This window comes from Trachinotus anak, unplaced genomic scaffold, assembly GCF_046630095.1.
Source record: "Trachinotus anak isolate AG129_WGS33_773 ecotype Australia unplaced genomic scaffold, CSIRO_AGI_Tana_v1 ptg000004l, whole genome shotgun sequence".
NCBI classification, from domain to species: Eukaryota; Metazoa; Chordata; class Actinopteri; order Carangiformes; family Carangidae; genus Trachinotus; species Trachinotus anak.
Genome location: NW_027273855.1, coordinates 6,943,129 through 6,968,907, shown reverse-complemented (window position 1 = coordinate 6,968,907; position 25,779 = coordinate 6,943,129). Strand labels below are relative to the sequence as shown.

The 25,779-nt window shown below is 40.8% G+C and overlaps 2 protein-coding genes across 7 annotated transcripts in view; one reads left to right on the top strand and one right to left on the bottom strand.

Annotated features, from left to right (window-relative positions):
* Positions 1–25,779, top strand: part of LOC139620203 (solute carrier family 41 member 3-like) — a 54,693-nt gene that overhangs the window by 6,114 nt on the left and 22,800 nt on the right. The window contains exons 1-2 of one of the 6 annotated variants that reach the window (XM_071475515.1): positions 17,352–17,581; positions 19,830–20,170. In XM_071475515.1, the coding sequence (XP_071331616.1) occupies positions 19,871–20,170 (300 nt within the window). In that variant the 5' untranslated portion in view covers positions 17,352–17,581; positions 19,830–19,870. Of the gene's footprint in view, positions 1–17,351; positions 17,582–18,109; positions 18,759–19,829; positions 20,171–23,715; positions 25,417–25,779 lie in introns of those variants that run through there. The other 5 variants (XM_071475513.1, XM_071475512.1, XM_071475517.1 and 2 more) reach the window with 5 other exon arrangements.
* On the bottom strand, positions 8–6,236 carry LOC139619888 (paramyosin-like). The gene is made up of 2 exons (XM_071474963.1): positions 3,680–6,236; positions 8–2,915 (listed from the first exon to the last, which is right to left on the bottom strand). Exon 1 carries the CDS (start codon positions 6,234–6,236, stop codon positions 5,379–5,381), a length of 858 nt encoding a protein of 285 aa, XP_071331064.1. The 3' UTR covers positions 8–2,915; positions 3,680–5,378.

Here is a 25,779-nt window from a genome sequence, read left to right as displayed (position 1 = left end):
ATTTACCTTCCATCATTTTTTCAGTCTCTGACAGTTTTAATGGGAATTTTTATCAGTACCTTCTTACTAAAACAGTGCACGCTGAGCTCATAAGAGACTGAGGATTGTGTGATGAAAGAATATCCTAGAGCAAAGGTATTGGCACACACAACAACTGTGTGAGGATCTGCAGTCATCCATCACACTGTAAACCTCAGAAGGATTATGCAACATGTCCCTGAAACTGCATAGACACTCAGCAGCAGCGAATCAACAGATGTCCCATCTGAACTTCTTCAGTGAAAGCTGACACACATTACCCATACACATGCACATACATATTGAATGTATCTGCAGGCATGCAGTCTAGATATGTCTCATACATCCTGTTACTGATAGCTATGTGACAGCTGTATCTAGGAAAGGGTTTGAGAAACAGAAATGTTACTGATTGTCAGACTGATACTTTAAATCCCTTCCCCATTTTTAGCAATGACAAATGTTTTAGTTAACCAATCAAACCTTCTGTGATAGAATAGATGAATGCAGAGTCAGTGAACAGCAGCCAGCTTCATTTGCTGATAATGCAATACACAACACAAAAGTCATCACCAAAGATGGTGACTGTCAGGCTGAACCAACACGGGGCTTTCGTGGGGCAAAGATTTGCTGCTGGGCCCTGTTGGCTCCCTACACCGACCCTCTGTGCATTGTTTACTGTATGTACCCTGTCACCTCCAAGTTCTCACCAAGTACAGACCACACAGCAAATTATACACAGCAGCTTCAAGCAGGGCCAGACAACCAGAGACCTACCAGGGCTGAAATAATCCGGCTATACTTGGCTCCAGGTTTTCTGTGTCAGTTGGTTTGTGGTAAGTTGATATAACACAGTTATTTTCAGGACTATGCACTTTTGATCAAAATCTACATTAAATATAATACAGGAATTAAAGATACATTTAACTCCAGGCCTTTCCACAAGACATGGCTACAACATTAGCTAATAATACTGAACATGCCCAAATTCACATAAGTTGTAAGGGATGAAATCACCTAACAAATTGGCAAATAATCAAAAGACCAAATCAGTTACATTTTGACTTTTTGTGAGATAAATGCAAAGATTTTGAGTTTTGCTGCCACACACTGTTTGATGCCTTGACAGAAGACAAAGACTTAATTCTGAGAATACATATTCGGTTTAGTCACACTTTAGTCATTTAATTACTTCTAGCTTTAGTCTATGTTGTAAACTAAGGTGATTCTGACTTTGTGTGAAATATCTAAATTATTGGATGGACTGCCATGACATTTGGTTTGTAAATTAATGCCCCTCAGGATGAATTATAATCACTTTGGTGACCCCTGAACTTTTCATGAAGCACCATCATCAGGTCATTTCTCCCGGGCACTTTGGTTTATGAGTGAATATTACAAATCTGGTGACATTCCCATCAACCTCAGCTGTAGTAATTAGCAAACGTTAATATGGTAAACATTACATCTTCTTAGCATCAGTAGCAACTGTTTTTTCATGCCACTCTGGGAGGAAGAGAGAGCTTCTTTTTGCTAGAGTAGAGGCATAATGTAAAAATTCCCTACACTGAGAGACTAAATCCAAAGCATTAGTCTCTGAAGGAGAATCAGACATGAACTGTTCCTTTAGCACTTTCATAGGGCCACGCACATTGTGACCAAACACCAGCTCAACTGGGCTAAACCCTAGAGACTCCTGCTTAGCATCTCAGATGGCAAAGAGAACAAAAGGTACTCCCTCATCCCAGTCTCTTCCTCTGTCATAGCAGTATTTACAACCTTTGGTAGCCCAAAGGTTGTAAAGAATTTGATTAAAGTCCTAGTGACCGCTTGTGCACTGATTTTCCGCAATGGAATGGCTTCAGGGAACTGGGTGGAAACACACATGACAGTTAAGAGAAAATGGTTACCGGACTTTGTACAGGGCAATGGACCAACACAATCAACAGTGACATGTTCAAAAGGCTCACCAACAGTAGGGATAGGTCGCAGAGGAGCTTTTTGATTTGGCTTCCCCACAGTCTGGCAGGTGCTGCAGGTTTTACAAAAATGCACTACATCAGCTTTCATACCTGGCCAGAAGAAATGTTTCAGAATACAGTTACAGGTTTTAGTGACACCCAGACGACCACACTATAAGTGCTTGTGTGCTAACGTTAACACATGCTGCCGACAATCAGTGGGAACAACTATCTGGTGCACAGTACACCAGTCCTCACCTGCAGCACCCGACTGAGAAACCCACCTACGCATCAGCACACCATCATCCACATGGAATGACTGCCTTCCACCACACTTATGAGCGCCCTCAGCAGCAGTAAAACACTTGACTAAGGATGGATCACCTTTTTGGGCGCTGATGAGTGCCTCACGAGTTAGTGGCAGGGACACAGGGGTAGTCTCAGGCTCTGCCACACTCTCAGAGGCTCTAGGAGCACAATTTACTGACTCACCTACAGATGGCAGCTTTTCTTCAGATAAAACGGAAGAAAACAGAGTCAGACAAATCAACATCGTGAGCTTGCTTTCTGGCCTGGGCTCAGGTCAGAACACAAGCTGTGAACACCTCTGGATGACATTGGGCTAAATCATCATGTGCAGACTTAGGCTTCAGGCATGGGGTATATTTTACCTCCAGCTATGTCATTCCCCATTAAAAAAATCAATGCCTTCAACTAGGAAACATGGTCGAACAGCTACTGGAAAGATACCAGTGACAAGGTCAGTCTCTACATACACACGGTGGAGAGGTGCAGGCACAAAACTCATCCCGATACCTCTGACCACAGCGCTTACATCACAGGCAGACTCCACGCTCAAGGGCAGGATACTGGAAAGGATGAGAGGATGAGAAGACTGAGCGCCCCCAGAGACTGGGCGCCGGTTCTCCAGCTTACCTGTGAGGGACACATGGCCAGAAGAGATAAAGGGTTTAAAACATTCATCTGGCACCTTAAGAGCACTGGTATGACCATAGGAAGACTCTGTTTTAATTAACCCAAGCTTTTGGCTGCTTTGCGGCAGCCGCTCGCTGCTTGTGTTTCGAAGTTAGACAGTCAGCCACTAAATGACCAGGCTTGTGACAAAAAAAAAACAAAACACTGTTTTTCAGCCTTAACAATGGATGTGGGTGAGGAGGCACGAGAGGTTAGCCAGGTTACTGAGAAGAATCACGGCTTTGTGTGTAAGGGCAAACTCCTCAGCCAGAGAGGTAGCCCGCTGCTCGTTTAAATAAACCACAGAGCACTCTGGTACACAGTTCTTGAACTCCACAAGCAGCATTAGCTCACTCACAGAAGCAAGGTCATCAGCCTTACACGCTGAACACCAGCAGTCAAACAGTAGCTCTTTCTCCCTAGCAAAGTCAGAAAATGTCTGGCCTGACGTTTTCCTGAGACTCCAAAAATGCTGCCTATAAGCTACTGGAACTAACTCATACACTCATAACTCATCACTTTTTAGCTTTTCGTACACAAGGCTATCTTCCACAGAAAGAGAAGAACAAGCCTCCTGAGCCTTACCACATAACTTACACTGTAAAGGTATTAGTAAAGTAACACATATTTTGGCCAATGTGAAGTATTAGCCATGCGCTCAAATGCACCAAAATATGATTCCACCTCAGATTCACGAAATATAGGTACCAGGGAAATTTACTCACGTCAAAGATGGGAGCTGAATCTGGAACAGATCGTGCACTAACCTCCCTCTTTTTCCATGTTCAGATGAGCAAGCCGCAGTTTCACCTGGGCCCCTAACCTAGAGCCAGGAGAGGACTCAGCAGAGTCTGGATCAAACCGTTGCAACGTGACCAGCTTTTTCCCCAACCAGCCTCCAGTACATTGGCAATAACAGCCACAGGCTCGATTCAGTCGATTCCCTCACTGGGGAAACAGAGCAGCTGGCACCTGACGGCTTCACCGTGTCAGAGTAGCCCTCACCTGGAAATACTGCGGCCATAACCTCGACAACTGCACCAGGATTTTCAACATCTGATGGCAAATTTAAAACACCTTTACTGGTTAAACCATTTAAAAGTACCGTTTTCACTTTTACAGAGAGAAGTCGAGACAGGAATGCCATAGTAGTCAGCAATAACCAACAGATCAGCCTTCCTACAATTTTCAAGCTGGCTCCAAGTAGGATTAGCCACAAACTCATCCAAAACAAACGCCATACTCATCGTGAAGCAAAAAAGGCTAGGCTAACATGATAGCCCGACCACAACAACTCGCCATACACACTACACAACTACCATACAATGATCCTGATGCCAGATGCCACACACAAAATGCCCAGCCTTAGAAAAACAAACTTTCCCAGATTCTGCCTAACCCAAACTTTACCTGCATATCTTCTGAGGCGTACCAGGCCCGAGGCGACTTGAAAGGCGAAAACTTTAGCTACCAAACCCAGAAACGCTTACCCCCACAAGGGAACTGGATCTCTGCCCAGGATTACCTCTAGTATGAAAAAGGAAAAATAATAATCGAGTGTCCAAAGGAACGGCTCTCACCACCTAGCTGGACACTCACCTGTCTAACTGAGGAAGCTGTTAATATTTGTTAAGGCCAGAGAATAGACACCTGAACATCAAAACTCACTGCGACAGCCACTGGAGATAAAATACAAAGACTCTAGCTTAACAATAACAATAATTCACTCTTCCCAACCTTCCTTTTTCAGATCCCGGACGAGCCTTCAATTATGTTACGTCCCGATGTAGCCAGGGGATGTGGTGAGTGACACAACAATTTAAACCCAGGGACAAAAAGAGGAGGAAAGCGGAGGTATACAAAAAATAGATAATTTATTTACAATCAATAATACAAAATAAACACCAACGGAAAACAGACTTCTTCGGACGGAGATAAAACAAAATGTTAATTGAGAAGCAAGGATAAAACATATAAAGTAAGAACAGCTGTATTGCCATATCTGACTCTTTAGCCAAGGTCTTACATTTGAAAACAGATTCTTTGACTGTACAATTACAAACTGCTAAATACAGCAATATATGCAGGAAATATATCTTTAAGACTTTAAATCTTTTAAAAAATGTTTATTATTTAAATCCCTCCATTCACCCCTGAAGCCATTAAATAGATCTTTTTCTCAGTAGACATTTTGGCTATCACAGCAGGAAAAGCACAGATGACCAACTGGTGAACACCTCTGCTTTCCTTGCTAAAAGTACTCCGTGAGCAAGCACCCGGCAACTCCCTTTTCAGGGGGAAGAACCCTTGAGCAGATCCGGGCTCAGGGTGGGCAGCCATCTGCCTCGGCCGGTTGGATTCTTATGTCTGCTGTGAAAAAGATCTGCTGCTTTCAGCTGGTGAGGGAGGGAAAGTCAGGGAAGCTCAGATGCCACTGATGGATGTGGGCTCCTTGGGCTTCTTCCACCTCTTTGGTTTCCTCAGGCCCAGAAGGTGGCGGGTTCTCTTCCAGACTGAAGTCTTCTGTCTTTTCTCAGGGTGGATCTCCTCACATACATCAGTTTCCTTGGGTTCCACATTAGGGAGGGATTCTTCCTGCCTGTCTGGTTCATTCTCTTGTGTTTCTGCAGGCTCCTCCTCAGGCCCCCACTCAGGTTTCTCCTCCTGGTTCTCCTCACTCTCATGGCTGGTGATGATCTCTTGGAGAGGGTGCTTATTCTCTCTCTCAGCCTTTAGCTCAGTGGAAAGCTGAAGGTTGAGTGAGAGCTGAATGTTAAGCTCCTCCACCTCTATCCGCAGAAACATTTCCTGCTTGGCAGCGTTTTGTTGTGCAAGGCTGATCTCCTCTATCTTTTGATGGAGGGCGTCCAGCTCAGCCCTCAGCTCTTGCTCCAGGAGCAGGTCCTCTGTCATAGCGTCAGCATGAGCTTTGAGTTCCTTATCAAGATCATGCTGAAGGTTGGCTGCCTGCTGTCTGACTGTGAGGACATCAGCTTCATACCTCTGGGTGACCTCTTGGTATAAAGCCTTAAGTCTCTGCAGCTCTTGGAGAGCCTTGTTTTTCTTTCTCTCCATCTTGAGGTCAGCCGTGAACTGCTCCTTGCTGATGATGTGTGCCACCTGCAGCTCCTCATAGTCTTTTTGGAGGAGTTTCTTCTTCTTCCTCTTGATTGTATCTCTGACCTGTGTGGCAATCTTCGTGGTGCAGAGGGTTTCTGGATCAGTGTACTTCTGCAGCCTCTCCAGGTCTCTTTTGGTCTCTTTCCCCCTGTTGATATACATCTCTTTCAGGATTTTCTGCTTGGCCAACTACTGTTTGGTTTCATCCAACTCTTGGCTAAGTTGGAGTCTCCAAGTTTGTTCAATTAGATAGTTGGACCTCTTCTTACCTAACAGGTCATTTAGCTTCCGAATTTCTTGATGAAGCTCTTGGACCTCCATCCAGTGGGCTTGGTTTCTACGTGTGACCTTTCTTGTGGTCCTCCTGTTTTGGCACATGAAGGTAGAAGTTGCTATTTTTTAGGTGGTAGAAATCTGGTCTCAGTAAAACGAATCTTTTTGGAGTTTGTCTCTGGACAGAATCTTCTTGTGGTATGCACTGAACGGTTCCTCCTCACAGTGTCTTATTAATGATCAGTTGAAAACCACAAAATGCATGTTTCATCTGAGTTCAACTCTTCAGTGAAATCTTTACAAAAGCCTGGTTTAAAAAGCCAGGGTTACCAAATACATTTCAAACTACTGCACTGTGCATTGCATTAGAAATCATCTGATACTGCACCTCTTAGATACTGAGGGTGAAAGATTCATAAACATGTTTGGAAAAAAAATCAGACTATCACTCAAAAATAAACGTAATTTCTTTGCAGAGATCAGGAACCTTTACAGTGTGTCTACACAGGATGTTTTTCAGCTGTATTTGCATGTGTCTGATGGAATAAACTCTGTATCAATCCAGGTTTCTACACAGCAGAAATGTGACCTAAATCCCATGTTTACGTTTCAAGTATTATTTTGTTTTGTTTTACAAGCATAACTGTCTTGATAGTGTATTAAGCTCTCAGTGTTGCCAAAGTGCACACACATAGCTTCAAAGTCTAAAAACATTTTATCCAGCACTGTTATTGTAGTATGTTTTGTTTTACCCTAACAAAAAGCACACATCACATCACAGGACATCATGTAATTTCAAACTGCAGTAATACACAGTATATAAATGATATGTTCGTAGCACAGCACTGTTTCAATGACTGCGAATATGAAAAATAATGCAATCCTTGTAGCATTGTTTGTTTAGTTTTTTTTAGTTTACACATGTTATGGTAATGCAGTGACTGTTCTAATAATACACATATTGTGTTTGACAAACAAAAACTGTCACTTCAGCAAGCGGGCAACTGCTACCAGATTTAGCAGGTTAGCTCATACTAGCTAAAGCTACAACAAATACAAAGTAATATGATAGGAGTGGCAAATGCCACAGATGGTGGCCCTGGTCTCACAGAAGTAAAAAGACAGTGATCAAAACGTATTGAGTTTTTTCAATGTTTATTATTATTATTTTTTTTTACAAAGACTGGGGTCAGCCTCCCTTCCAGGCCTCCAGACATCAGTTTGTCAATTAAAAAAGTACATGTAGCAATGCAGGAAAGGTATCATTCCACCTCCTCGTGAATAAGGAGGCCTTGTTAACCTGCCACAATATAAGTCACCTTGTTTCCTCATCTGTTCCTGATAAGACCAGAACTACAAGGTCAACTTGTAGAAACATCTGAAGGATGATCAGTGGAAACAGGATGCACCTGAGCTCAATTTTGATTGTCATGGCAAAGGCTGTGAATACTTATGTACATGATTTTTTTTGTTTTTTATTTTTAATATATTTGCAAAAATTTCAAGCAAACCTTTTTCACTTTGTCATTATGGGGTATTGTGTGTAGAATTTTGAGGTAAAGATTTTATTTAATCCATTTTGGAATAAGGCTGCAACGTAACAAAATGTAGAAAAAGTGAAGCGCTGTGAATACTTTCCAGACGCACTGTATATATAGACATGAAATCAGAACAGGAACACACAACTGGTGAAATATACTGCAGATACAGTGTGCTGTCCCTGGTTGATATTAGCTCTATCACCTACTTACCAACTGAGCTAATGCTAGCCGTGTCATGATTTGTCCTGTTTTTGGACACTTCTGGACTTTGTTTGGACTTTTGCTTATTTCCTGTTTTATTTTGAAATCACTTACTTTATGTGCCTACACAACGACACTTCCTGTCTTCGTCCAGTTTCCTTCTGTGGTGATTCTCTGCACCGCCCTAATGTGGTGCACCTGTGTCCAATCTTCTCATCCTCCCTTGTGTATTTAAGGCTGCATGTTTCCCTCAGTCCTCGTCAATGTGTTTGCTCCTGCTTTGTTCTCTGAGTTTCTCTTGTGTCCTCTAGTGCCTCTGTGTTTGTTCACTTTATGTTGTTAAAAGACCTTCTTTCCCACAAACACTGTTTTTATGTTTTCAGCATTTGGGTCCAGTTTTCTATCAAATATGAAGCATTTTGTGAATATTTACAACTTGTCAATCCTGTGACCACACATCTTCTCATCTTCTGCAGTGAAGACAATTTCACAAACTTAAATACCAATTGTACATCTGACAGAAAATATATCAAATGTACAGCACAGAGGAAAATATCAAAAATCACTCATGCTAATGTGCATTATGCAAATTTTCTAAATATTTACCATTAACTGACAATGACACACTCCAGTGACAATACAGGATCCTGTATTTTCCTGCATTAATATTGTTAATTTTTCCTGGCTCATTGTCTCAACTGTAGCATAAAGTGCACATACAGTACACTCCACCGTACATTCACAGCTACACTGTTCATTTATAACTCTCTGCTGTAGTTGCTAGCTTCACTTCTTTCTATTGCTGGCTACACTCACAACCAATGTATTGAGCTATTCCTGAGAGACCAGCTGCGCTACGTCTGTAAAAACATGCTGTCTCAATATTACTGCTGATCTTGCACAGAGATGAGTGTAATTTGCTCGTTTACTTGCTACTGCTCCCTCTTAACGCCCAATGCACAAGTGTAGTTTCCACACGTCTGCAAATGCATGCTGCATGCAATATAGCCTATCTCAGAGCAGTAGAAGCTGAATCAGCTAATCACCCATGAGAATAAGCTGGTAAAAACACTGACAGAGCCAGTAAAAACTTAAAAAATTTTATGGATGTGGTCTGAGGACGAAAATTGCTACAGCTTTGAATCATTGTCACTGTTTGGTGCGAAATGCATTCTGGGATACTTTGCTGTCCCAAGTCCACGCAAGTCATGTCCTGATCAGTCCTCGAAAAAATTTCAGATATTTGATCTGTACTTGGCTAGATGTAGAGTAGAACGATTACAGAGAAGAACATAGATTGAGAAACAGCTACTATCTCAGTTACAGCAACACATTTCCATCATGAGAATATAATTCCAAATAGAGACTGGAATGCAGATGCATATATGTTTAGGTGATGTTGACATTTGCAATAGGATCCCTACTCTAAGTATATCTTAAATGTCTCTTACGGAAATGTTATGTACCAAACAGCAGTGTGGTTGTCTGGTTGTCATGTTTCATCAAAACAAATGAGTCATGGCATCTTCTCTAAAGTGTCTCTTAAAACCAGAGCATGGGATTGTGATGTTGAGTCTGTACCGATGCGTCAAAACAGCAAAACACAAGGAAAACTGATTCACAAGACATCTAAAATCAGGTTGTAAACAGCTCTCGTACTCTCTGTGAGATCTCTTTTCTTCATTGACCAAACTATTAACTCTTATGTGTCACAGTGCTTAGTGGTCAGCAGAAACTACAATGGTGGACATGCTGTTTAGATGAGCTGATTTTAATGTATTTTTGTTTTCATTATATGATTATTCATATTAGGAAATGAATGGCTGTTATTGTGCCTTTATTAAGGTGAGCCACTGCTGGTGGAGGATGAACACTGGGCAAAGCTCAGATAGGTCTGACTCAGAAAGGTTTGAAGTATTGAGAGTGAAAACTGTGCTTTGATGGACTCTCTGGACAGAGACATAACAGTAGTGGGTTTCACTTCCACAGTCACTGCATCACCAGATCTCACTTTCATCAGCGAGGGAAACACTGCAAACTGTGCAGGCTGTGCTGTCTGGATGATGAAGGAGCTCTGCACTCACATTGGGGGAGTATTATCCTTGTGCTTTGCCATGCCTCCACAGTGTGTGTCTTCTTTTGACTGATGGTGTTAATGCATTCCCTGCTTAGGGTGGAAGTCACTGCTGGCTGCTGCTAGGGAAAATGAGCAGCAGCTTATCTCAATTGGCCTCCTAGGCAAGGGGATCCCCCCTCTTAAATAATGTCACGTCACTGTTATCCTTCCTCTCAGTGGAGTTCTTTTTTTACAGTGATGTAAGTTCTAATAAATATATATGTGTGTGTGTATATATATATATATATATATATATATATATATATATATATATATATATATATATATATATATATATATTGTCCTTTTGCCATATTCACCTATTTAGATATGAAAACAGAGGAAACGAATTGTATTAAATGCCAAGAATTCTCAGTAAAAATTATTTAAATAAATACTGAGGGGCTACTAATATCATTGCTTGATTTTTAAATAATAAAATGGGTGTGTTTTGATAAGATTCAGGTAGGACAGGGTGGGAGGAACTGGACTATGTGGCAGTGTATGAAACCTCCCCCTATCCAAAAGATACTTAATAAATACTGAAAATGAAACTAGATCTTGATAATGGATGGATTGGATTAATATGTTGCCCATAAAGATGGGCATTGTTTGTCCTATTAGAACACTAGAAATAAATTAAAAGTTTGGCAGTACGAAAGCAATAGCAATGGCTAATCGATGGCTATGGTAGGTCAACTGCATGAAGGAGCTAGACAATTGCATTTCCTATATCAGTTTTAAAAATAATATTTATACCATGTTTGCAACTGTTGCTTTTGTTTTCGTTGTTAACAAAGTATATAACAGTTAATGTTACTAACCTGCTGTCACCCATGCCTGTTGCCCTCGGTCCTTTGCATGTCACTACTGCACACAGATACGGACACTTACCAGTTGCTGAGCAAAACTAGACTAATGTGTGATAAGTTGAAATAATCAGCCTTTTGTTCATAGAATAAGAAGCCACTTAAAACATTAATATCAAAAAGGTTATGTGACATTTAGAGAACGTACCCAGATGATGTAGTTTTGCATGTGCCAATTTTTATGCCTCCATGCCAATGACTGCCAGGGCATGAGGCATATTGTCTGTCCACCCATCCCATTCTCTTGGATGCAATATCTCAGTAACGCCTTGATGGAACTTCAAATTTGGCAAAAATGTCCACTTGAACTGAAGGATGAACGATGAGAATGAACAATTAGATTTTGGTGGTCAAAGGTCAAGGTCACAGTGACCTCACATTCTCGTTAATGTGATATATCAGGAATGGCTGGAGGGCATTTTAATACATCTGGCACAAACATTCGCTTGGAGTTATGGATGCACTGTTTACATTTTCGTGTTAAAAGCTCAAGGTCACTGTGACTGCTTTTGGCCAACTCAATAATTCATATGCTAATTATGACAATTTAACACAAATGACTAATAGGATAAAAGTGAAGTAATGACATTTTGTATTCAAACAGACTTTGTGCACTGCATGCTGGATTGTGGCAAGCATACGCTCACCCACCTGTCACTCAAAGCAGCACACCCTCAATTATACATAACTTCAAGCCTTAACAAAATTTAAATGGGTGGGTTCTATAGAAAAATTTACCCAAAACTGTACCAGGCTATAAACATGTTTATTTCTGCTGTAAAGTTGGACATTTTAACATGGGAGTATATGGGGATTGACTTTGACGAGTTTGGAGCCAGCTTCAAGTGGCCATTTGAGGAACTGCAGTTTTGGCACTTCATTTTTCAGTCCTGGTCATTGCCGCTTGGCTTTAACTCAGGAGAATGAGACCATGTTGAAAGTTTGCAATAAAAGCACAGGCTTGCTAACAGGCCTCCTGTGCCCACTGGGCTCCACCAGCATTGGCTCACTTGAATAAATGGGTGATAACAGCCTCCTGAACCTTCAAGTAGGTTTAGCAGGCCCCTACTGCAAACTGAATTATGGTCAGATTTGACTAATAATTCGTTCTATTTCCTTTGCTTCCAATATAATTTACAGAAACAAGCAAAGCAATTTGAATGACAGCATAATTTCTTCATCATCATCATCATCATCATCATCATCATCATCATCATCATCATCATCATCATCATCATCATCGGCGTCATCATCTAGGCGAGCTCCTCTTCATAGTGCGGTGAAGGCTTCCAGAAACAGATCCAACTCCAAGCTATAAAATACCAACTTACTGTATATTCTGAAGTAAAGCTTATAGCCTAACATAAAAATATATTGGTTTGTTACCATTTAATCTGAAGTTTTCTTTTTTTTTTTTCTTCTTTTTTTTTTTCTTAATTCTTTAACAGTTTTGAGGACACAGTGAAGGTGGTAACAGGAGACAATCGTAGTAGCTGTAATCACACATGGTGGTGTTGCAAGAGTGGGTGAAATACAGTAGTGTGTGTGTGTGTGGGTGGGTGGGTGAGTCATAGGCTACTTTTGTGGACAAATGTCATACTTAAGAATGGTTAATTGGGGACTGCTTGTCAATCTGGGGACAAATGCTGTATCACCAGGAAATGAATGTAAGTCTATGTAATGTCCCCAAAAGTGATCTATGATTGTGTGTGTGTGTGTGTGTGTGTGTGTGTGTGTGTGTGTGTGTGTGTGTGTGTGTGTGGTGGGAGTATCACAAGGCCAACAGCTGCTGTTGTGACCAACAACAGGTGCTCCAAGGTAAACCAGAGGTACATCAGAGAGAGGGACATTTAGACAAATATGTTTTTGCTGATACCTTCACCTACTCGAGTGAATATCAGTCACAATACCACAATATGTATAGTGTAGGTCCCACTAAAACAACTACAGTGACAGGCTGTAAAGCTGTTTGAAGGATACAAAGCATTAGCGTAAAAACAGTTTTTAACCTTGACTCAGCCTGACAGGCAGCAGATAGATGGGCAAGAATGCAGACAGACAAATGGATGGTTAAACTAGTAAACAAAAGACAGGACAGATGTTTCATAGTGACACAGATGTTAAGAAGGCAGGCAAGTAGGCAAGTCAGCAAGTGAGAAAGAGACAGTACCAGACAGACCACTGATTGACTGACTGAAGGACTGATAGTGTGGCTGGCAACAGGGGACAGGGACATTTATTTATAGCAGCATTACAAGTTTCCATGATAGTTTCCACCATGCAGGCCAGAGACTCTCGAAGCACATGGCTATCTGTCAACCACTGCGCTTATCATCACACAAGTACCAAAGCTACTCTGTTGGCAGCAGCTTATAAAACCCAAGACTCTCGCTGTCCTGAGGCACACGACATTAATTAAATTCTTTTTCCTGGTAGATTAAATCAGCAGTATGGTTTGGTACATGCATAAGTACACAGAGTGTTCCCCTCACTCTCCCCTCAAAGTCAACAAGCTTTTGGGAAGGTTTGCCATTTCTGAAGTACATTTAAATTACTGAGAATAAAGACACCAAAACCATCCACGTTCCCCAGTAACTTCATTAGTTGCTTCTGTGCCCTTGTTTCCTTGACACAGTGTGCTAAGTGGAGCCCACTACAGCTGGTATGCTATAGCATTGGCTTGGTGCCCACAGTATTACTCTGCTTATCATATGGGTTATATAAGTGCTGGTATGGAGCACTGGGGCGACAGTCCACCACTGATATATCCATGATTACAAAGCTGGATTTAAGATGAGATATCACGACTTTTAGTTGTTAGTACGGGTAAGCTCTAAAAGCACTGGAACCATCAATTCCAACTATGTGACTGAATTGCATCTTTTTGTAGGAATCTCTCTGTCTGTTCAAACTACACACTCCCAGTTTATAAGACAGAGTTTCTGTAAAAAAAAAAAAAAAAAAAGTTTTAGCCTCCAAGCTCAAGCTAGAGTAAAATAACTTTTTTTCCCAGGCTGAAGAGTACAAAACATTCGATTTCTTTTTTTTTATCTTTTCTTTTTTATGTCTTTGTCTTTAAAATGGGAAAAAATGGCGGATTGCTCACTGACAGCGTCATAATTCTTTATCGCCTTTGTTAAGACTATATGATGTAACATTTTAGATATTTGCACATGGCTTTGGTATCTCTAGAATTTAGTGAGGCTGGTTTTCTATCCTCCAAAAAAACAGTTGTTGGTCTGTCAGTGCTGTGTCACTCAGCGCTTAAACCCATTTGTCCTTACTGAAGATTTAGTAAGGAAAGACAAAGGAAGGAAAAACAGAATGTAGTTTAATTTTTTAAGATGCTTCACTAAATATCCAAAACAGCTTGACACTGTGGGATTTGGACGTGTGTTGTGCTGGTTTCGGGAGAGTTTACAGCATCAGGATGGGAAATGTGTCTGTTCCACAACAAAAGTGTGACTCATTGATTTATATAATAATAGTAGTAATAATAGTTTAGTTTAATAGTATTACTCATTAGTAAGATCAGTTCATTGGTGATTTTGATTTTTTTCATGGGATTTGATGACAATTAAAAATTTTAGAGCAATGCTATGTTTAAACCCAGTTCAAAGTGTTTCAATATTTCATAACACTTACACTTCAGAACACTTTCATAATTAAAGTCAAATGCCCAACCCGACATCCTGGTGAGTTAAGGGTTTCTTGCCACCTCTGCCATTCCAGCAGGGGTGATACGACTCATTTTTAACCACTGAAAGTGTTTATTTAAATAGATGTAGAAAATGCAGAATACCAGTGTTACCTAAAGCAGATCTATGGGTGGCTTAAAGGCTGTCACATTATATTGGTGGAATGATATGTGGATATTATCTCAGCCAAGTAACTGCATAAATCAGAGGTTATGCATGTCATATCTCTTTCTACCTGAACTGACAATGTAATAATGCTCCAGCCAAGCAATTTGGATTGCACAGCTACTACAGCATAACTATAATCGCTGCCAGGAGCTGGCATTACTTGTCTGCGATGCTCTGTTTGAAAGAAAAATGCCTTTTTAAATGATGTAACTCATACATTAAGTTCTGCATGTGCATGCATGTGCACTGTATGTGCATGAAGGCGTTAATGAGGTGCTGAAAATGCCAAGGCTCACACAGCCATGGTGATCTGAAGCCAAAGAAAAAACACATACGGTACACATGGGAAGGCAATTTTCGTCTTTCCTGGTTTTGATTATAGTTAATATGAGTTGAAAATAAACAGTGAGGGGCTGTAAACCAGATTTCCATAACCTCCAGGGGCTTTCCACCTCTGAATAGAAGGACATAGGAATCCATAACTATAACATGGATCATGTTACTATAAACTTAAATAAGACCAGGACTTAAAGACTGTTACAGACAGATCATCCTTACAGACCACCATGTTGTTGATACCACCAAGACTCACTGCACCTGATTTTTTTTTTTTTTTTTTTTTTTGTCCTGCTTTATGATCTTGGAAAATTGGTCTTCATACTTGTCAATTCTAATATGCTGAACATTTTTACAAGCCTCTTTGTTTTGATTGTAACAGTTAGGAGCAGGCCTAAACTGTTCAAGTGTACTTATAAAAACAAAGTCTCTCCACCGGGGTCTGTTTTTAGCTTCAGTTCAGCTTCAAGGGGATGAGAATTTTGCCAGGTAATTGTCTATTTTAAAAAGTCCTAAAAGAAACAAGGGCATGAACTGGACTGATGTGTTTCTTTAATCCATGCTTCCACCTAGTGGTGAAATTGTGTACTGGTTAGTAAGTCAGAGTTAAGTAACACTCAGTAATATCATCTGCTGGTGGTTAATTAGCAGTGTTCTCTACAGAGCAGCAGGAAGAGAAACACAGCACCTGAGTTCTAGTGCTGGGTTGATGATCTTGTCTGGAGATCAGGAGGATCGGGATGTCCTGCAGCCTGAGCAGAAACAATGGAGATTATACTGCATGCATACACTGGAGCAGTGTGGTCCAAATGATTACCATATGGTTTCCTATTAGGCTCCCTGGATGTTGATTCATCTACAGCCAATGCTTCATAATGTACCATGTCAGTAAGATGAATACTTAATCAATTCAGTGCAGTTTATTCATGTGGTAAAACGCAGCTGAGGTTTATAGCTTTCACTTTATATCCCAACCCATACAGCTTGTGAGATGCATATGTTGTACCCTCAGTGCTGACAAATATGCTGCAGCAAAAAAGCACATTTGCATGCACCTTTCATTTCCATACTGAGTTCGGCTTTCTGTTTACATGGCATACTGGGTTACATATTTGGGTTTTTCAGGCTTCATCAATGTTTCTGGAACCAGCGCATGATGTTTACATCCACAAATACACAACCACTCCTAGTTCACCTGATCACAACAGGTATAATAGTGTGCATGTAAACTCACTTATTGTAAAAATGGATAAAAAGTACCACTCCAGTCTTTTGATGTATTAACTTGAAGAAGTAGCGCACTACACAGCAGCTTATACACCCACATTAATACATCCTAATAATGAAAACAGTAGACAGGATACTAGTTATTGTTTAAGTACATAAGAGGAGGGTAAATGTTTTCTTTACACCAGTGAGGGTTGTGTAGGTATACCACTACAAGTGCAGTAGCTGACACATTATATTCCACATTACTTACAACCAGCAGTTAGTTTGTTAGTTATCTGATACACTTTTGGTGCAGTGGTAAAAGAAGAAATTCTCACTCTGACACCCGCGTGAATGAAACACACAAGTGAGGGTTCTATTTAGACCCAGACCACGAAGGTATTAACAACATCACCGTGACATAACCATTAAAAGTCACGGCATGCACACAGTGTGGTGTCATATTACAAGCAACAGTGCGATCCTGTAAAAAGATCATGATGCTGCTCTGTGTTGCACATGCAGGTCGGTGGATGGCAACAAATCAGCCGTGCCATTCAAAAAAATAAAAGTTTAGGCTGTGAGATGCTGAAACACAAGATATACAAATTGACTTGTGTTATTAAGTTAAAAAAAAAAAAAAACCCACTCTGTCATACAAGTTAGAGGCCCCACAAATGAAAGTGAATTTTGCAGGAATGCTGAATATGAGTCTATAAAGTTTATTCTTTCCATGAATGAAACAGTGAAAATGCTGTAGCTGTCTGCTGCTGTCACCAGTCCACCAGAGATGGAAAGAGACAGGAGGGGGATATCCTTATCTGCTAATGCCATGAAATTCAAGACGGTGCCCCATGATGCATGCGGCATGCTCATACACTGAATACACACACACACACAGACACACTGTGAGCTTTACACAGAAACACATACAAAAATGCACGGGCAAACAGAAAGCGGAACATACACATAGTCTTAAATTAGACAGACTTTAACACTCAAACACATACACACGGCATAGCGAGCATACACAGTTATTTTTGAGAGCTTGCGTTCACCTCAGCCGTGCACGCACTCACAAGATCCGGAGACAAAGGTAAGAACGATAAATCAAATCTCAGCTTCTAATACAGAAACTTATCTCCGATGTATGTATCACAGGCTTAAATCAGTTGTGTAGCCAGATAAAGACTTGTAGTCAGGAGCTTTTCAACCACAAGTTAATGAGTGTGTGTTAACTGAGCATGTGTCTTCATTATCAGTGGTGCCTGCCGGACTTTTTTTTTTGACTATGGTTATGCAGTGACAGTCATTTTCACTGCACTATAGCCATTAAATGTGTATTATGATTCACTGTGTTCTGTTTTGGGCTCTTTGACATCAAGAAATTTGGACCCATTGCCCTATTAATTGATATAATGAAAGATGTAATGGATCCTGACGTGGCACAGTGAATAAAATGCATCCATCTTCCACCATTAACACACAGTAAAACACAAAGACAGTCAATACCTCATGTAACACTGGGAATCCTTCACATTCCATGGAACCACATTTTATTTGCTCACTCTGTCCACAGGGGGGCGGCGCTACACGTTGCCAGTATTTTACAACTGTTCCTATCCAATCAGAAAGCGCCTGGTCTTTGGTTACCATTGGTTACTGGGGCAGAAGTATTATGGGATGTACTCATGGCAGCCTTCAGTGGAGGAATGTATGTCAGTGATTCTGCCTTTCATTGTTCTGACCATACCCTGGTTCTGACGCGCTTTTCAAGGACCTGCAGATGACGTTTGGCAAATTTCGCGAGAGTTGCGGGACTCCGTCGTCGACAGTGTGTGTATTGATGTTTTTATTCCTCGTTTGAAGCGCAGGTATCCTGACGGTATTTTGGGGTCATTTGATTCCGATGCACAGCTCCTGTCATGTACGTGGCTGCGTCCAGCGGCTCTGACCAGTGCGCATCGGGTCCAATAAGCAGAACTCGCCTGAAGCATGAATCCAGCTCTCAGACGTTTACGAGAGCGTCACCTCCGGAGAAGACCGGTGGAAGTTTCGGCATTTTTAAACTACGCACTTAACACCTCACAAGAGGATTACTTGTGATACTCCTAATCCACTTATTGAATATCCTGTTAGCTGATATAAGTCTTTACACTTAATCCTTTTAAAAGGCAAATTGATGACTGACTGTGGTCTCAAACTTCTGACCCCCCCCCCCTACATTTACTGTTGTGCCCCCACAAAGTGTGTTTACACAAGAAACTACACATGTATATATATTTATTATATATTTTTATGATGTGGACTTAATCATTAAAAACATAGAAATCAAATGTGTATAAGTTGCTCGGTGTTGCTGATAGACTGCTAAGTAATAGAAAAGTGTAAATGCTGCTCACCTCAGCAGTGTCAATAGTCAGGACAGCTATATTAGTGTCTTTAAAATTAAGAACTCAGCAAAGCAGCTTGGCTCTTTGCACTAAGAGTTATGCACATCGGTGAAAACTGAATTTTAAAAAATGACAGTAGCGTAATTCAGTGAGGGAGTAAAGTGAATACTGCTACAGCTGCCTGTGAGAAGCTGAGGGAAAAGGCTTTGCCAGTGTCCAAAGAGTCACAGAAGATATAGTAATAGCAAAGTAGACGAAATAATACACAGAGGGAATATTTTTCACACAGCACATATATTAAGAACCATTTGATATGAAACATATAATGGAGCAACTGTCCTATGTTAGACAGTTAGCAGGCTCCCACTGAGGATGATTAATGGTCACATTCATTGAAAAAATATTACTGATGTGATTTATTTATTTTTGGGTTGTGTGTAGGGGAGGATTCTTTTCCGACAACTGACTGACAAAAGACAAAAAAGAGCCAAAAACCTCCAAACAAGAAAATGTATCTCACTTGTCTACTTACAGTGACCAGCCCATTTTATTTTTCAGCTCCTTGGTTTTCCTGTTTTTTGGGGTCTTGGTTATTATCTATTGCCCTTTTAAGTGATACAACATTGTGTGTGTGTGTGTGTGTGTGTGTGTGTGTGTAACATCAGTGGAGCAGCACTCTTGTTGGCTGACTGGAAGTGAAGGAGATAATAATGTCTCCTAGATTTGTACCAGGTCATTGGAGAAATACAGCTTTAGTTTCCTTTTACACTCAATTTGAACTATTTAACTGACTGTGCTATTTATTGATGTATTTGAAGTTTGAATTTTGACTTGTCTGGTAACCTTTGACTTATACCTTTTAACCTTTTCATATAAAGTAGAGTTTGGGTTAAAAGTGGGATAAGACAACAGTTCCCCCTCCAAATGTTGCATTTAATTCTGTATTCCCAGAACAAACCAACATCGTCCCTACCGTCACAGCCACCGCCAGCATGCCCGGTGAGGATAAACCACCACAGCAGACCCGCCAGAGGAAAAAGAACAAAAAGTCCCGCTCCAAAGGGAAGAGCCCTGGTGGGAGTTCTGGTGCCACTTTAGATGGACAGGATGACCTCATCCTACCCCCAGTCCTCCAGCCCCCTCCTAAGAAGCAGGCAGTGGAGAGGCCGAAGGTGTCAGTGGCCAAGGTGGAGGAGGAGTCATCCATAGCGATCTGTCTCCAGGTGCTTTTCCCCTACCTGCTGGCTGGGATGGGCATGGTGATGGCCGGCATGGTGCTGGACAGTGTACAGGTGAGTGTTTTCACTGCTGGAGCATCAGTGCTATCACAGATTCCAGGGCTTTTTTTTGAACTGACAACTTACACACTACACTCTAAAACAAAACAGACAATGTATGTAGTGTCAGCTGCCTATTGTGGATATTTTTTTTTATTATGTCTTTAATATCTTGTAAAGCAAATAGGTCAAAGTTGTTGTAATTCTTTTCCTCCAGTAGTAATGCTTAATTTAAGTATTAATGTCATTAATTAGTTGCTGGTTTATATAACTTCTGATCTCCATCACAGGCTGAAGTAAACTCAAGAGAAAGGTGTCTGGACTGATTTGTTCGAATAACCTCCTGTTCATTTCTTAAAGTTGGGAACAGAAGATTTAAGAGGAGGTGATATGGATATCAGATTGTACTGAAGCAGCAGAGCACTGATGCTGATTTATAAATACAACTTTTCGACCAACTAAAATATATATTTTATTCACAAAATAATTTGCAATAGAACAAGTCAAAAAAAATTCTATTGAGACTCTCTAGGGCTACAGCTATTGATTATTTTCATTATCGATTAATCTACAGTACCAATTATTTTCTTGTTTTTTTCAATAAATCTATTTGTAAATTGTAAATTGTAATGGTAAACTGATATGGGCTACATGGGTAGTAGCTGATATGGGTACAGGTCAGAGAATCCTACGCTGTAGGAGAGTTACTTTATTTCCACAAACTTAGTTGTATAAACAGCACAGGGTCGTACAGGTGTGTGGTCTGAAATAAACATGTGGAGATAAATGGTCTCAACGTAAATCTTAATATATAACAAATGTGGCACTTATTTCTGTTATGCAATAACTATCAAGCACAAATAAAGCAATACAATACAAAATTACACAATAATATACACTCCTCTGACATACAGCAGTATATGGTTAGCAGCATGTCTACATCATCCTAAATAACTCACATTAGTATGAACGTCACTGATAACTTGGTCCAACTGTAGTAACTAATCTGACAATTGATGAATCTAGCAAAGCATCTGTTAGCATAATAAACCAAACAAATGAACAACTTCAGGCAGAGTAAGTTATAGTGTACGTGTCATAACTTCCATGTGTGTTTCATGTGCACTTCAAGGTTATAGGCAGTCAGGTTTTCACTGTCATGATGGCAAGTTGAAAACTCTGCTTGTTATCTACTGCAGGGTCAAGCAGGGCGGGAGAGGGAGAGAGCGAGTCAACTTGGGTGACGTCACCTTAGGAAGAGGTACAACTGGTAGACTTTCGTACACATATAAAATAATGAAAAATACCCACTGAAAAACTAATATTTCCAAAAGCCCAAGGTTTCGTCTTCAGGTGCTTTGTTCTGTCCAGCCAACAGCCCAAAACCACAAAGTACACAGTTTGCACTGATAAATCCAGAGAGAAGCAGGAAATCCTGTTCCAATACAGACACTCAACAGCGTGAAAATAAGATTTCTTCTAAACAGGTGTGGAAAAGGTTTGATTGGATCACAAAAATATTTAATATATATTTAGGCATATGCATGAACAACCTGTGTAGAGTCATGAGGCTCCACTCTGCACTCTGTGTTTTGGATAAACAAATAGCAAATAGTTGTTGTACATTAAGAAAACCAGCTGATCTCAGCTGTTGTGAAGGTTTCTTTGGAGTCTTTGTTCTACATATGTCACCTGTGGGCTCTCTCTCTGTTTTGTAAGTGCGTTTGTGTGTCTGTGTCTTCCTCTTTAATTGGCGTGGAGTGGATACCTGTGTGTGTTTGTGTGTGGGCTAGCTGTGTCTTCATCCTCTGCCAGGCATTGGTCTGCAGCCAGCTGGGCTCAGGGAAATCAGACACACTGCTGTCTGCCTTATGATGAGCTGGTAGCTCTTTCTTCCTCTCTGTCCTCCTCTGATAAACACGCGTCTATCCTCGCATGGCTCACCCCACTCACTCCATCTGTTGCTCATGACTATTTCCTCCGCTTGCTCCTCTACAGAGTCCATTACCCTCCTGCGTCTGATGGAGAGAGATTAGTCACAGGTTTGGCTGAGCACAGTGTCTCAAAGCACAGGGGACATAGAAGGACATGGAGAGTAGGCTATCCGAACGGAAAGAAGATAAAGACAAGAATACTTCTCTATCACTAATTAGGATTCTTTCTGTAGCCTGTGGTGGTTGTGGATCTTTTCCTCACAGCCATTTCCTTTTGTCATACCATAACTGTAGTCCTACACTTTACATCCTACACTCTGCATCTGCCAACAGGCTTTTTCAGTTTCACTGGTTTGTAATGCTTTCAAGTTATGGCTCACTTAAATTTACTTTGAGCTGCATTACACAGTTATGGAAATGTATTTCTGACGCCTCCATAACATGACTTGTTGGCTTGAAATGAACACTGGGACCTCTCGTTCACTCCGGTTCCAGCTCAACTTTTCATCTTTGTTAATCCAAATAAATACACCAGTTCTACAGTATTTTTCTGTATACTGGGTTTATGGTGGTGAAGTGGTTCACCTACTGTAGAGGTGTCCATAGTTGGTCAGAGTTGGGGTGTTACATGCTGTCCATGTTTGAGACAAATGAATATTACCTCAAACTGTTACAACACAGAAGAGTGCGGGATGTTATATTTATTTTATTGCATACAAAAGATAAATGAGAAAGGTGTGTAAGTGAGAGAAGGAAAGATAAACACATCTTTTGTGCACTCTAAGGATGCATCCATACTGATACATGTATACAATCCATCAAAAGAACTGCCACTCATATCAAATATTTCTTCATCTTTAAATAGCCCTGTTTATTGTAAGCAGCTAAATAAATAAGTAATCACTCATTTGCATAGCACTTCAAAAGCTGCTTCAAAATCACAAAAGAGATGAGAAAAAGTATTTGTAGTCATTTAAAAACAAGGAAAAGCAAAAATTGATACATAAGAACAAATCATGGTAAGGAAGCAACATAAAATCCCCAGCACTTTTTTTAGCTTGAAAAAGCTTTGGAAAAATCTATTAAGTAGACCTTATGTGGAGATATTTTTTGTCAAATACAGTTACATTGTTTACTGTCATAAGACTCATGCAAATTATCAATCTCTTCAAATATAAATGGCAACAGTTTGATATTTTACGGAAATAAATGAATGAAATATTTCACCCTAAGTGTTGGTGCCCTGAGTTTGATTCTTGATGATGACGTAGGTGAAGGAAAAAAAATAATCAATTAATGTGCAATTTATAGTTTACATTTACTGGTTAAGTGGGGATCAAATAACTCATAATTTGATCATTTGAAAGGAATACTCATTACCTCCATTTAAAAAAGAAAGTGAAGAGACAAGTGATTGCTGTGATACTATGAAATCAATATTTTAGTTCAGTCCAGCTTCTTAAAAGCAGGACAAAGCTTTAGTCACACAGTACCACATGATTGTTTGGACTTACACATGGTGTAATAGAACAGGAGATACAGTTACCAGGACTATGACTGGATCACAGTGCGAATGTACTGTAGCAGGTGAACCGGACGTAGAGATGGAGGGAATGGACAGAGAGAAAGAATGAGTCACGATAGGGAGAGAGAGATTAGAAAAACGGATGCTGGAGAGAGAAATGCAGCGAGACTAGCCGACGTAGAAAGAGGGATGTCACATGGCAAGAGGGAGGTAGGGTGAGAGGCAGACACGCAGCAAGAAATAGCAAGAGGGAGAGCGTGAGGCGGTAAGCCGGTCGTCTCCCTCATGAGTTTGCATGTCGGGCAGCGCAGACAGCCCTGCCTCTTTCTCTGCTACGTCACAGCAGAGCAGAGCAGAGCAGAGGGAGCAGGACTACCCTGATGCTGACAGGAGGAAAGAAACACACCAGCCTGCCAGGAGCTGGCTGCTGCATCTCGTCAGTGGACCTCTCACATCAGTTATTGACACTATAGAGCTCTTTTTGTTTTGCTCTTCACTCTCATTGCGACTCTGCCAAAAGAGAGGAATGGGCCGGCATGACAGAGACATAAAGGGATCCTGCTGCTTCTAACTCTCAAGACCTTTTGGACAATTCTTCATCCTGTTGTCGCTGTCAATCATTTTGCTGTCACGGCGAACACTGCTATCAGTTTCAGGATACAGCTGTGCCTTTACACTGGAGGTCAAGTAGATTCCAGACTGGATCAAAAGGATTCAGGACTACATCCAACAAATGTAAAACTCATTTCAAAGGACTTTGAGCTACATCAATTGGACTCTCAAGTAGATCACAGAAACTGGACCTAATCAGGACTCCTTGAAATCCAAACTCTCCATAGTGAGATTAATTCTCTTTAACCTATTTGTGGACATCAAATCTTGACTAATCTTTACTTAAAAAGGCCGTTTGTCTGAAGAGAAACTGAGAATTTGACTGCAGATGTGGAGCATCTTTGCCTGTGGAGAACGTTGTGACCTATGAATCAGAAATGGTGTTAATGACTGTGTTCCCCAGTGGTGCTGACAAATGGATACCTCATCACTGCTGACTCACCACTGGGCCAAAGATGCCACACTCCATTGCCCTTAAGTCAGAGTTGAAGCCTTTAACTTTGAATGAACAACAAAAAAAATAAGGGACAACACTTATTAGATTTTCTCTTCTGAATATCTGAAATCATGGCAGCAGCTGATTGTTTTTCAAGCTTCGTCAGAGGTCAAAAGGCTTTACATAAGCTGATTGTTTCACTTGTTAACAGTCAAGAATGATTCAAGAACAGCCGGTCATTTCTTTGTAATCCCTTGAGAGCAGAGCAACCATTCACAAATTTGGTCTCTCAGCTCTTCAAGAAAGACCTTAGTAACTGCTTGAAATGTTTGCCCTTGACCTGTTTTAACCCAAGGAAAACAACATTGATTGGTTTCTGCTTGAGCATTCACCCTGCTAACTGCTGAGGTTAGGTGAAACCAAGTTCATTTGGACATATCAGAAGCTGGTGTTTTTTTTGCCTCTACTAAACTCTTGTCCTTTACATTTGGAGTGCATTTGCACTTACAATGGGATAACTATACATCAAAACAAGTGATCAAGTAACACCTCGTTCAACATGGTGGTGACTCGTCTGGAGCTGGAGCTACGCTACCAGGGCAAAAAGTTACGTGGTGTGACTTGGAAGTTGACTCGATCAGAACATGGTTTCCTACCAGAGAGCTCCTGGCTGATTGCTGCTCAGGTTATAGTGCCGTACCTGGTGTCAGGGCTCGGCATGGTCTCCGCTGGTATCGTTATGGACCTGATACAAGTATGGAAATCTAAGAAAAAATATTTTGAACGATTGATTGATAGGCCGATGGATAGGGTTGGGTACCATTTGAAATATTATATTGATTGTAGTTATGGCAAAACTGTGGTTAAGGTATGGTTAGGGCTTGGAAACACTTTCTTAAATGCACAGTTTGAAATTTGCTGCTGCTGCTGCTGCTGCTCTTAATCAAAACAATAACAGAAGATGGAGTTAGGTGACATCATGAAGTAGCATGGGATCATGGGAGTTGTCGTCTTCACCACCATTTCTGTCTTTGCATTCACCTTCTCCTGCTTAGGATTCCCTCAGTGTCAGTTCTTCAGGAAGTTTTTACCAAGAGCTGAATTATTCGCAGAGGTT